The sequence below is a fragment of the Solanum stenotomum genome, chromosome 12 (genome assembly GCF_019186545.1).
Source record: "Solanum stenotomum isolate F172 chromosome 12, ASM1918654v1, whole genome shotgun sequence".
NCBI lineage: Eukaryota > Viridiplantae > Streptophyta > Magnoliopsida > Solanales > Solanaceae > Solanum > Solanum stenotomum.
In genome coordinates this window covers 48058470-48071943 of record NC_064293.1, presented here as the reverse complement: position 1 = coordinate 48071943, position 13474 = coordinate 48058470, and the positions used below count along the sequence as shown (strand labels likewise).

Genomic DNA, 13474 nt, shown 5'->3' with positions numbered 1-13474 from the left:
GTAGTCTTATTATGTTCGTTATTTCTCAAAGGTGGGTATAGGCAATACCAGCAGGCCATATATGATATATGTAGTGCGTGTCACTATTTTTCTGACATATACATACACATAGAAATAACCGACGTGACACGTCAAAGAGATTTTTCCAAATGGTCAGGAAATAGGGATGGGATGGATGCCACGTTGCAGCAGTTAAGATTTGATGATGACGACATATATAATAGTAGCAGAAAAACAACACTTCAATGCATGCAGGATACTGGTTATGTTAGCAGTATATAATATATCTACACACTTCTCAATAAAAATATTCCCATTTCTATCATCGACAGGATAGAGCATGGCCAACTTCCCCTTTTCCATTCCTACAAATTAAAAACACATACTCCCTCCGTCCCTTTTTACTTGTCCATATTTCCTTTTTTGGATGTCCCTATTTACTTGTCCATTTTCACAAATCAAGAAAAGACAACAAATTTTTTCCTATTATACCCTTGTAAAAGTGTGTTGTTTCCCTCCAATTTATTTCACTTGGAAGTGATTGTAATTTTGAAATGAAAAGTTGTCATAAGGGTAAAATTGTAACTTTACTGTGCTAATCATTGTTGCCTTAATCTGTGTGCCATTTCTAAAGTGGACAAGTAAAAAGGGACGGAGGGAGTATTAAACTGACTCATATAAAATGAAATGAAGGAGTAATAATAATTTTTTAATGGTTTTTAAGCCGTATTGTCATGGACTTCGTGCGGCACTTGACAACTTACTCACTAGTCTTTCAAGATCTTGTAAGCTCAAGTAAACCTTTTATGCTAAGATCTCTAAGAGAATGAAAGGAAAAGACTTGGAGAATTTTAAAAGAAGGTTTTATATTGCTTGGAGAATGCTTTACAAATTGCTTGAATTCTTGTATGCTTTCTTTCTTTCTTGGTGCCTAGCAAATGAGGGGCACCTCTATTTATACTAACACCTAGGGACTAAAGTGCAATTTAAAATTACTTTACAAGTCCCTAGACTATTTACACTTTGGTCCTTCTCTAGAAATCTCTACACTTTCTAGGAATTTCTAAGGTTTTCCAAGAAAATATCTAAGGCATTCTAGAGAATTCTAAGGAAAGACCTAGGGATTTCTAAGCCTTCTTGAAAACTCTAAGGGCTTCTAGAGTTCTCTATAAACCTCTCCATAACTCTAGACTTTTCCGCCCCTATTCGATTGCAAAATTTGATTGTGAAGTGGCGGGACGTGACGCTCTCCCCCACCTATGGATGCGACGACCACGTCGCATCGTCGCTGCATCGCCAATCGGGTCTGGTCTTTCTGTACCGTGGCCAATAATCTACTTACTCGATCCACGCCATCGCGCACCACCTTCAGTTGCTTCCTGATCTCTTTCAGCCCGGTCTTATGATCTTCCTCCTTCCTAGGAGACAAGCGCCTCGGCGACTTCTTTGGCATCACGGCATTGTTCCTTTCTGGAATCTTCTCCGTGCGTGGTGGCAGGGACCATTTTGCACCATTGTCTTCTTTCGAACTTGCAATGATGGCTCTATGCGTCGACTCCTTCTTCTTAGGACCTCTTATGAGCTGTAGGGCTGTTAAACGGACTTGTCCTTCCGTCTTCGGTACCTTAACTAGGGGCACCATACATGATCTTCCTTACTTCATGACTAGAAGTCGTTGGAGGTAAGGGTCGATCACCACGTGGCACTGCTGGAAGAATTCCTGCCCAAGAATTACATCGAAGAGATCTACAGGAGCGATAGTAAAATTAGTCTTACCTTGCCACTCGTCTAGCGTGATGCTCACTCCATGTGCGACTCCGCTCACAGAAGTCGGGGGTGCATTGACCGTCCTGAGTTAGGCTTTACTTAGACTGTAACCCAAGCCCAACCTTGTCGCTGCCATCTTGGTCATGATATTAACCTCTGCACCCGTGTCGACCATAGCATGCGCGAGTTTTCCATTTATCGTAATGTTGATATATTGTGCGTCTTATCCTCTTGGCTTCTCTGGCTGCTTCGTGATGGCTCTACATAGTCCTATCGAGCCCAACTGTATTATCTCTACGCCTTGTCCTTGCTCTGTGCGTCTTTCGCCTTCCGCTATCGCAGGATAGCACCAAGGCTTTTCAGTTCAGGGCATTTTGCATAGCCATGCGGCCCATTGCATATGTAGTAACCACTTTTGTTGGCAACCTCTATCTTCTTCTCCGTGTTGCCATGACGTCCAGACTTCTTGTCATCGGACTTATATGTATCATGATTCTTGGGATATGGCCGCTGCTCCTCGCCTTTGCCACGATCTCCCCTACCATGGTTATGACTACCTCTCATCTGGCTCTGTCGGGCTTCTTATGCCTGAAGTCTGTCAAAGCTTCAGCCTGCGTGATGGCTTCGTCTATGGTCCTGACTTGCCGACGTTCCAACTCCGTCCTGGCCTAATTTTGCAGCCCATCCATGAAGTGGAACAACATATCATCATCCGTGAGGTTAGGAATTTGAAGCGTGAGAGTAGTGAACTCCTGCACATATGCGCAGATGCTGCCCGTTTGCTTCAACTCCCTGAACTTGCGTTTCACCTCATAGATGACATTGTTAGGGAAGAGGCTTTCTTGAACTCCTCTCGGAATTGCTCCCAGGTGTTGATGGTGCACGTTCCCTTCCCTATCTCGGCCTCCTTGCGCCTCCATCATAGCATGGCCATCTCCGAAAGATATAACACAACGGTGTTGATCTTATTCTCGTCGCTCTTCATCCCGTTGCACTTGAAGTAATTCTCCAAATGCCAAAGGAAATTCTCCACCTCTTGTGCGTCACAGACGCCTTTAAACATAGGTGGCTTGGGAGCCTCGACCCTGGCCTCCCTATCTCGGTCAAACGACGATGATCCTCCTACTGCCACACCTTCCTTGAGTGCTTTCATCTCGGCCTTCATGGTCTTAATCGTGCTCAACGCCTCCATGAGCTGACACTCCAAGGAAGTGATAGCCTCCTTCATCTCAAACTCGGCCCGCTGACGTCCCTCCAACTCCTTACGGATGTTTTCGGTCTCCTCAAGGGTGAAGTCTTCGAGGGTCTTGAATTTGCCATCGGCCACGTTCATGCGACGGCCTAATATCTCCAAGGCCTGCCTTGCCACTTTAATCCTTGTGACCCACTCTTCTCCTGCGGTGACGTCAATGGCCTCCTCGCCACGTTCTTCGTCACTTGCTTCGATGGTTGAGGGTGGATGAAATGTTAGCGCCTCGCTTGATGTGGGATCCAACAACATTTTTTCATGAGTCTTTTGGTACTTCTTTTCCTTGCGGTTCTTCTTTCCACCATCTGGACGGACGTTGGTGGTACTAGCGACGTTCACATCTCTTTCGGTTGTCATTCCCTTAGTATCAAACCTTTGCTCTGATACCACTTTGTCACGGACTTAGAGTCTTACTAAAGCTCTGTGCCGCACTTGACAACTTACTCACTAGTCTTTCAGCTCAAGTAAGCCTTTTATGTTAAGATCACTAAGAGAATGAAAGGAAAAGACTTAGAGAATTTTGGAAGAAGGTTTTATATTGCTTGGAGAATGCTTTACAAGCTGCTTGAATGTTTGGTTGTTTGATTGCTTTCTTTCTTTCTTGGTGCCTAGCAAATGAGGGGCACCTCTATTGATACTAACACCTAGGGACTAAAGTGCAATTTAAAATTACTTTACAAGTTCCTAGATTATTTACACTTTCGTCTCTCTCTAGAAATCTCTACACTTTCTAGGAATTTCTAAGGTTTTCCAAGAAAATATCTAAGGCATTCTAGAGAATTCTAAGGAAGGACCTAGGGATTTCTAAGCCTTCTTGAAAACTCTAAGGGCTTCTAGAGTTCTCTATAAACCTCTCCATAACTCTAGACTCTTCCGCCCCTATCCGACTGCAAAATTTGATTGTGAAGTGGCGGGACGTGACAGTACGCTGTGTCATTACTCCATAGGCAGATCTGCTGTGAGATTTACGAAGTGTTCGTGTAGTGAAATAATAAATACTTACAATTTTTCATATTGCATGGTAGCCATGTTGAGGTGAAAAATTAAAATTAAAATCAAACAAAATTCCACTTCAAATTACCTTACTTCTTCACACACATTAGTTGTTATACTCATAGAGAATATGTTCTTCCTAGGCACGCAATGCTAGAGCTAAAGAAAATTAAGGGGATTAATTCAATTATTGTACGTAATATATTCCTTTTGGTCTATCTTTTTGTTGTCTCTTTTATAGTACGAAAACTCGAAAAATGTTTCACACGTTTTACATGTATTAACTAATAATATCTATATATATATTAAAGTCGGGGGAGATTGGATTGATTCAAATTATAATTGATAGTAGAAAATCATATTATTTAAAGCTATGTGCATATTTTAATAATAATGATTTTAGGTTAGATATCGTATCAGAAACTGAGAAAGAAAAGAAAAAGCTGTGGCATAACATTCAATGTATATAGACAAAAAATGAAAAGGAAATTGGTGACAGTTAAAAAGTAGAGACGTAGAATGAATGACTAGGTTCATACCCTCATTGTCTAGATCTCTATTACTATTTAAATAATTCTTCTTCAAAAAAGAACGATGCTACCTTCGTACGTAATTAAACATTTTATACGAATTGTATATGCTACGGAGTGTACTTTTTTTTGCATAATTGCAAGCCGTCAAATTGCATATTATTACAAACCATGTCAAGCATGATTCTTTGTATTTTTGTAGGGTAGGGTATACTTATTTTAAATTAATTAATACGCATCATACCAAAAAAAAAATAAAAATGATAGATCAAGATTCATATTTTTATCTCGTTGGTAATTATTTGACTTGTTTATTTCTATCGAAGTGGGAAAAATCACTTGATGTTTAAATTTTATTTATCTAATTAATTTAATTGATACCATGTACGGTGGACTTTTTAATAAAGATTCTCAATTGATTAAAAACACGTTCTTTAGCGGTAAAAAGGAAAAGAAATGGGTAAAAGGTCAAATTAAGAAAAAGATTAGGGGGTGGAAGACAATCTGAAAAGTAAGNCTATTTAGTTGTCCATTTTGACAAATCAAGAAAGGACAACAAATTTTTTCCTATTATACCCTTATATACACTTCTTGAAAATTGTAAAAGTGTATGTTGTTTCCCTCCAATTTATTTCACTTGAATTCAAATAAGTGATTGTAATTTTGAAGTGAAAAGTTGTCATAAGGGTAAAATTGTAACTTCACTGTGCTAATCATTGTTGCCTTAATCTGTGTGTCATTTCTAAAGTAGACAACTAAAAAGGGACGGAGGGAATATTTATCTAATTAATTTAATTGATACCATGTACGGTGGACTTTTAATAAAAGATTCTCAATTGATTAAAAACACGTTCTTTAGCGGTAAAAAGGAAATGAAATGGGTAAAAGGTTAAATTAAGAAAAAGATTAGGGGGTGGAAGACAATCTGAAAAGTAAGTAAAGGGGGTTTGGGAAAGAATAAATTAAAAAAAAAAACAGTCTAGTGGCAGAGCCCATAGGAAATAGCCCCTGGTTTTAGTTTTTTCCGCTGTGTTTCTTCATTTATACTCAACAACATACAATTTAATTTAACTAACCCCCTCAACTCCAACATCATCAAACAATTTACCCATAAAAAATGCACATAGTAAATATCTAAGCATACTCGATACCCAGATCATAGTTTTCTTGAAATATTTCCAGTTAAAGAGAAAAAAACTGATTCAATTTGAGGATGAGGATCGACAAAAATGTGTGTGAACGAAGAGGTAGAGAGTATAGCGATTCGAAGAAGAACCGGAGAAGACAGAGGATGATTTCCCCGGTTCAAAGACTTTATGAAACTTGCAAAGAAACCTTTGCTAATTGTGGTCCTGGTGTTGTACCATCTGCAGAAAAGATTGAACGTCTCAAGGAAGTTTTGGGTATACATTTCTTTTCCTTAGGAGTAATTTATTTTAGCCTAGGTTTAATGTTGAATTGCTGTTGCGTCATAAATTTTATTTTATTCTAAAGTGCGTATGTGGACCAAAGTACCATATTTGATTCGCAAGGTACATGATCGGGCATTATTATTAGTATAACCATTTTTGGAATCGGTTTAACCTAATTTTGGTCTTCTTTAAATTACAAAAGGGGTGGGGATTACAAGTCGGGGAATAGAACCCTCGCTGAAAGTTTAAATAGTCAAACAATTGAGTTACTTAATTAATTCCCCAACAGAGGAATGCGTAATGGGTGCCAAAAGTTAAAATAATTGAGCTGTTACATGTGATTTTCATTCATTAGTTTCGTAGCGGACATATAGGACCTTATGTTTGAAGAAGAGTTGAATGTCTTTCTACATTTGGTTATACGTTCAACCATCAATGGTGATTACGGTGTTGAACAATTTTGATTGATGATATCCAATTTTAGCACGACAGACAGAATCTGGTTGCCTTGCTTTGCTATTTGAGGGTTTTATGAGGACTGTAAATGTTTGGATAAATACAACTGTTATTTCTTTCTAAATTTGGTGAGTACTACTATTTTCAGAATGTTTTATTGGAAAATAACTGCTACGCTTTTTTTTCTTCTTTTTTCCCTGTAGTTCAATAGTTTATCTTGCTTGTGATTGTTCAAGGTTTTATGAGGAGGAGAGGTAGGGGTGACGTGATAATTTATGAGTTTCTAGTTTGTCTTGATGTTAATGCAAATTTCCCTTTTGTTTTGATTTAGACACAATGTAATTACTTAATAACTCGTATAATCGGCAGATACCATGGCTGGAGCAGACGTTGGCTTGAGACCGAACATGCCATATTTTAAGTCAATAAGATATGACAGACCACCTACAATAACGTACCTGCACCTCCATGAGTGTGATAAATTCTCAGTAAGTGGCCAAAGTGTATTGTTTCACTATAGTGAATCAGGCTGTGTATGTTCTTCTCTTCAGTGTCTTCTTTTTGAAGCTTATAAATGTGTTTTTGCTTCTTTGACAGATTGGTATCTTCTGCTTGCCCCCATCAGCTGTCATTCCACTTCATGATCACCCTGGAATGACGGTTTTTAGTAAGCTTCTTTTTGGAGAAATGCACATAAAGTCGTATGACTGGGTGGGCAACCTCCCTGCTGAACCAACTCCACTTGCTAAGCCTTTAGATCGTAAGTTTTTTTTTAGTTGGAGATTGCTTTGTTGAGGGTATCTATAATCTTTTTATATCTTGTGGTCTTAAACTAATCACATAAGATGTTGTATTTGAAAATCTCCCTGCTGAACCAAATCCAATTGCTTTCTATTTTCTTGCATACCATTTGTATAACTGATGTATTTTAAAAATATAGGATCAAAGGGGGCCTAACTTATTGGTGATTATTTCCTTATCAGATGGACTTGGGGATTCTACTACTGGAATTCGTCTAGCAAAAGTGAAGATGAATTCAGCGTTTAGAGCTCCTTGCAAGACCTCCATCTTATATCCAGCTGATGGTGGTAATATGCATTGTTTCACAGCAAAAACAGCTTGCGCCGTGCTAGATGTGCTTGGCCCACCATATTGTGATCCTGAAGGTCGCCACTGTCAATACTACTATGACTTCCCGTTTTCCAATATCTCCGGTATACATCTTGTACCTTTTTTCGTCCTCGCTTTTAACGAAGTGCTAGTGTAAATTGTCAAAGTCCTTGGTGAAAAAGGTCGAATCTAACAACATTGAGATTTGATTTTCCAAATTGTTGGCTGGTGGGGAGACGGTTCCCAGAACAGTTAAAGAGAGTGTTTATAAAATTGGCAACTTGATTTTCAATCTATTTCTGGGATCACATGATCAGACAACAAGAATCTTTATTATCTTTTTTATTGACAGGGTGTTTTAATAAATATGGTAAATTGATTTTGATTGTGTACCTGAAAGGGCATTATATATACGGACTAGCAAGTTTATGCAAACTCTTTTTTGTCGATTTCAGTTCCCGAGGAACAGAAGGGTGACTATGCATGGCTGAAAGAGAGGGAAAAACCTGATGACTTAACTGTAGTTGGAGCATTGTACAAGGGACCAAAAATGGTTGAGTGAATTGAATTATCCCCACCAAGAGAATTTCTGTGGATGATGACGAAAGTTGGCAGTGAAGCAGAACCAAAAAAGAAAAAAACTTTTTTTTTTCCTTTTCTTATCTTTCTTTCCCTTGTTTTCCTCCCTAATTTTTCTTTGTTTTCCCTTCTTGCGGTTTGCTAGTGTACATATTCAGACCGGAGGAAACAAACGAAGGTCATGGCGAAAATTTGATGCAGTAGTTTTTTTTTTTTTTTTCCAACAGTTACATATTTCTGACTTAGCGTCATGTTTTAGGATTTGTCTAAGTACCACTTTTTATGGTACAATTTGCTATTTGACTAGTAGCTCAGGTTGTCCTACATATACTTTAGGAACATTTGCCCTGGAATCTGAATATGACAATAAGAAGTGGGCTTGTAATTCAAGTGGATTGAGGGGCGTTACGATAATTATGGTTGACATTGTAAAGAAATGGATTATAGATTGAATTAAAATTAAATTAGCTTATAGGGTAAGGATTATCAAGCTCATACAAGGATGTCAATGATATCAATTGTCCATGTGGGACTTCTTAACACTCTCATGCATGTTCAGACCTGGAGTGAATAATATAATAAGGTTGGTGAACAAAGAAGTTGAAATATATTTGCTTCTTAACACTCTCATGCATGTTCAGACCTGGAGTGAATAATATAATAAGGTTGGTGAACAAAGAAATTGAAATATATTTGCTACTGATATCATATAAGATTTGAGTTTTTTGTGCCTCACCAATGAATTGGGATAGATCTGTTTTTGATATCTTACGTCATTAAGTTTTTGTGCCTCCAAATTAAACTTGTGCACATGATTGTTAATTAGGTTCCAATTTAATTTTAGGCTCAAGTCATTTCTATCCTATCGACTTTGAACACCTCAACTAGGACGTGTACTATTTTCTGTCTATTGAGATAGACATAGACATGAAGAAAACTAGAATTAACTTTTTTAACTAAACAGCGTGTAAGTACAGAGCAAAGCCTTTCCCACTTGCTTCCAGAAGTGATAANAACGACAAAACTAATGAATTCAAAAGTATAGCATCATATCAATAGATACTACAACTGAAGTAAATACTCAAACTTAAACAACAGATGAAATCACATTCTGCAAATTAAAGTAGGATAAACAGCAAAGGTCCACCACAGCCGAGATAGCACTTGATTGAGCTAAAATAGTTAAAACCTTATTCCATAATTGCCCACGTTAAACATCCAACTACGAAATACATAATACATAGTAAATTTGCAAGGCATAAAATGCACAATTAAGGTATAAGCATGAGAGAAGCAAATCCGATTAACAGTAATTAACTATATTCACTCACTCTACATCAAACCCTTTCTCTTGAAGCTCAGAAATGACCTCATTCCTCATCCTCGTCCACAGCTTGAAGGCTTCTTGGTCAACTTTCTTATCCTGCAATGCTTTCTGATAATTGTATGAATCTTTATCAGATTCAATGATTCCCTTGGGACCAATGGTAGTCCCAATCATCCCACCTTTGGCAACGATTCTTCCATGGCCTTGTCGTCACCTGGATATGGAAATTTCCGGCGTTCGTAAAGATGTGCTAATTCTTTTTCTTCCTTTGGCCGTGGCTTTAAGGTCCACCAACCAAGCGGCGAAGTTTCATTCCACACCCACGCCACACCAAACAGCGTGTAAGTACAGAGCAAAGCCTTTCCCACTTGCTTCCAGAAGTGATAATCTTCTTTCCCTAATCCGACTCTCTTCAGGTACTTCTGTGCATCGAGTGATTTTGCCATTGAAGCACCTGCTTTGGTACGCATCCTGAGACTATTAGGGCGAAAAGGCCTTGCTAATTGCTACTGTCCAGTTGAAAAAAGAGAAATTTTTAATTGTGGGGAGGATTTCGGGTCCCAAACGACGAGGCAGAGTCAAATTAAATCAAATTTTGAAATGGAGAAGGCTCCAATGAGTTTAAATCGTACAATTTACCAACGAATTTCAAATGAGAGCCGTCTGGTTCTTGAGGCGGAGACGACGCGGCACTGAGATTGAGACACCAACGGTCTGCGTACGGAAGGATACGTGATTTGGCGAAGGTTTGTCGGGTTCTGGGTTCGGGTCGTTTGGTTCTGTGAAGGAGACGACGAAGTAGAAGGGTCGTTGGTGTACGCGTATTGTATTGCTGGGAGAATTGGGTCTGGCCTCAGTATTGGTTTGTTGATGTAAATAATAAATAATTAACTTAATTATTATAAATTAATCAACTCAAAAGAATATAAACGTCAAATAATTAAGTAAAAACAAAATCTTTTTGAGACTGTTTTTGATAATTCATTACTAATTATATATTTATATACATAATTATATAAAAATATATATTTTATTTTTAAAATGTCAAAATTACATTAAAAAATAATTGAAAAAATATTTTGAATTTTATAAAACTAGTTATTTCAATTCGTTTGAAATTAAACAAGCTCAATGATTTATCTATATTGTGAAGGACCAAAATTGAGTATCAACAGTTGTCTCTTTCTTTGGGTAGGGTCGATGAAAGAGATCCTGGTCAAAGAAAATTGACAAATTCAATTTTGTTCGACTGCATCTTCATCTTTTAGAAAAGAGATTTTGGTACAGACTTTGAGAGGTTATGGCCGGATCCCGGTATCAGGTTCTCTACATATCTCAGGTTATATGAGAATTCAGGCCATTTTCAACACGATGCTTGATTTGACACATGATTTTTGAAAGAATTCAAAAGCTATCTCGACGTTGAATTATGGAGAGATCGAAAAGCATGGGAATAGAATGAGGAGAAGTTGGACTACAGTCGAGTTTTCAACATCGAACTCGCCTACATATCCCTAAACATGAGAATCAGATTGCTTGTAGTTCGACTCAATCGGTTGAAAAGAAAATCTCTTATGCTAAGATAACCTTCGATTTAGAGAAGTGATAAAAAATTGAGTATGAAAAAAAGGCTCGCAACTTTCATATACCATTCTTTTTAGAATATCAACTTATTCATGTTCAATTCCTACTAAATTATCTACCAAAAAATAATATGTTACTCCTTCGACCTTAATTATACGTTTATATTTAATTGAACATTATGTTTTTAAAAAATATATATGGTTTAAAAATAAATATTCGTAGGTGTGGAAAGTAAAATGAAACCGAAGGGCGAAGGAGTAGAGTGTATATATATACTAGTATTTGGTCATGCGCAACACGCGCGTTGCGCGTATATCCCTTACCAGTGAGCATAAGTATTTTTCAAAATTACATCAATATGATAAATATATTCAAAAATCAATGACATCCAATATCTAAAGGACAATGTTTCTATGCTCTCTATCAAACTCATAAAACAAAATGTAACGAACAAGAAGATATACATATGTGAAATGAAAAGACAAGGATCATAATGGAGAATGTAAAGAGACAACAGTTTCCTTAGAAGATTATTAATGAATAATTGTCTTTTTAATGTATCTATTTTATGTAAAAATATATATTTTAAGTACAATATAATATGTGATATGATTACTATTTAATATTTTGTTAATTAAAAATTTTATAACATTTTTATTTAATATAGGGGTAAAATGGTAATCCAACATTGTACTTTGATGCTTCCCACTTTTAATAATATATGATATATGATGATATGATGATTATGTTTTGATCAAAAAATTATTAAGTTAATTAAATCCATAGATTACAGGCTTAATATGCTCATATCATCAATTAACCGTTGTCCTACCTCCAAAATCAATATTATATTTCTAAACGAACTTCATTTGATGTGACTCAACGCAATTACAATAGTTTTTGTAGTTAGAAAAGGAATTTAGCATTTCATTTATATTTTGTCGACTGTATTGTTAAAATTGTACTTGAGAAACAAAAGACATGTATTGTTTTATGTTATATAAAAAAAAAAGACATGATAAAAAAATAATATTACGACATGTGAGTGATAAGTAATATAAATTCTGAATGAGAAAGGGAGGGATAAACTGTGGCTCAAATAACTAAAATAATCAACTAAATTAAAGCAAAGAAAGTTAATATAATTTTGTGAGAAAAATAACCAAAATATGATATTGTATTCATTCCTTTCTTTCTTAACATGGGTTGTTATCCTCCCTTCTTTCTTTTTGGATGAAATGGATGAAAGCTCCATTAAAAAAATGAAATTCAGACAAAGAAAGTGATGCCAAATAGGCAATGAATATCAAATCACTCAACATGCCATAGCTCATAAATACATTTTTTACTTTTATTGGGTTATGACGGTTAAAATCAAAATTCAATACTTAATTAGCTTTACACACAAATAAATCACATGAATTTGCATATGAAAAATCAATAAATTTGACCTACTATTGACAAAAGAAAAGAAAAACCAAACAAAGAATATTGTGCTAACAAAAAAATTACGTTAGAAGGAAATGTCACTTACCCCATTTGTATTGGCACAACTCAAAGTACAGTTCTATGCGATTGACACAGAAGCACAGGGGCGGCTCAACATAATTTGTGGCCTAAAGCGAAATTTTTATTAGAGACCCAAAATCTATATAAATTTTATCTATATCTATTTATTTTTCTAAATTTCTAGACGTAAATTACTACTTAATATCTTTTATATAAATGATTTTTCAAACACTTTTTTTTTAATTATTAGTTTTAAGTAAGATTTTATCAATTCAACATTGAAAAACATCATTTTATTGAAACAATTATTATATGAATTATTAACACAATTTTATAAGTAATAAGTTGATAAACTTTAAAGATAAGAGTTAGAATCATAGAATTTGATTCAAAAAGTTGATAACTTGGTATACCTACTTTAATATGAAAATTAACAAATAAATTTAAAAAAACAATTTGTAATGCACTTTGTTCAACACTTTTCGACTATTGATTTATATTTTTGAGAATGTATTACTCTAACTATCAAAGATTTGAAGAAATAGAGTGCAAAAAGAGTTACAAAAGATAAATAATGTGAGTGTTAACGAAGAAAATGTAAGAATCCAAAACAATATTTCCTTAATTTTTTCTATTTGAATGGGGTTAAAATACATAATTTTTTATTTATAAAAATTTGAGGCCCCAAAAATTGGGGGCCTAAGGCCAATGCCTAAAATTTTATAGGCAAGAGCCGGCACTGCAGAAGCATCTCATCAATTGATTTTCGCTGCAACAAAAAAAATCATCTCATAAGCTATTGACACAAAATTGATCAAAATCTTAAACATCAATCAAACAACATAAATTATATGATAAGTAAGAAGTAAGAAACAAAATAAAAAATAACTTAGAAGAACATACACATGAATGGAGCATCGGAAAGGACAATGTTCCTATGCTCTCTATCAAACTCATA

The 13474-nt window shown here is 35.8% G+C and overlaps 1 protein-coding gene and 1 pseudogene across 1 annotated transcript; one reads left to right on the top strand and one right to left on the bottom strand.

The window, feature by feature from the left end:
* The first annotated feature begins 5538 nt into the window (after window positions 1-5538).
* LOC125848949 (plant cysteine oxidase 2-like) lies at window positions 5539-8424 on the top strand. The gene is made up of 5 exons (XM_049528920.1): window positions 5539-5942; window positions 6777-6895; window positions 7005-7167; window positions 7391-7621; window positions 7973-8424. The coding sequence occupies exons 1-5, from the start codon at window positions 5753-5755 to the stop codon at window positions 8077-8079; spliced, it is 810 nt and encodes a 269-aa protein (XP_049384877.1). The 5' UTR covers window positions 5539-5752; the 3' UTR covers window positions 8080-8424.
* A 741-nt stretch (window positions 8425-9165) lies between these two features.
* Window positions 9166-10183, bottom strand: LOC125848955 (uncharacterized; annotated as a pseudogene).
* Between the last annotated feature and the right edge of the window lie 3291 nt (window positions 10184-13474).

Excerpts from the sequence above, each read along its gene's own strand:
- LOC125848949 (XM_049528920.1), top strand. The coding sequence starts at position 5,753 with ATGAGGATCGACAAAAATGTGTGTGAACGAAGAGGTAGAGAGTATAGC. Across the intron at positions 6,896-7,004 it reads ATGAGTGTGATAAATTCTCA|ATTGGTATCTTCTGCTTGCC; the intron begins GTAAGTGGCCAA and ends CTTCTTTGACAG. Across the intron at positions 7,168-7,390 it reads ACTTGCTAAGCCTTTAGATC|ATGGACTTGGGGATTCTACT; the intron begins GTAAGTTTTTTT and ends TTTCCTTATCAG.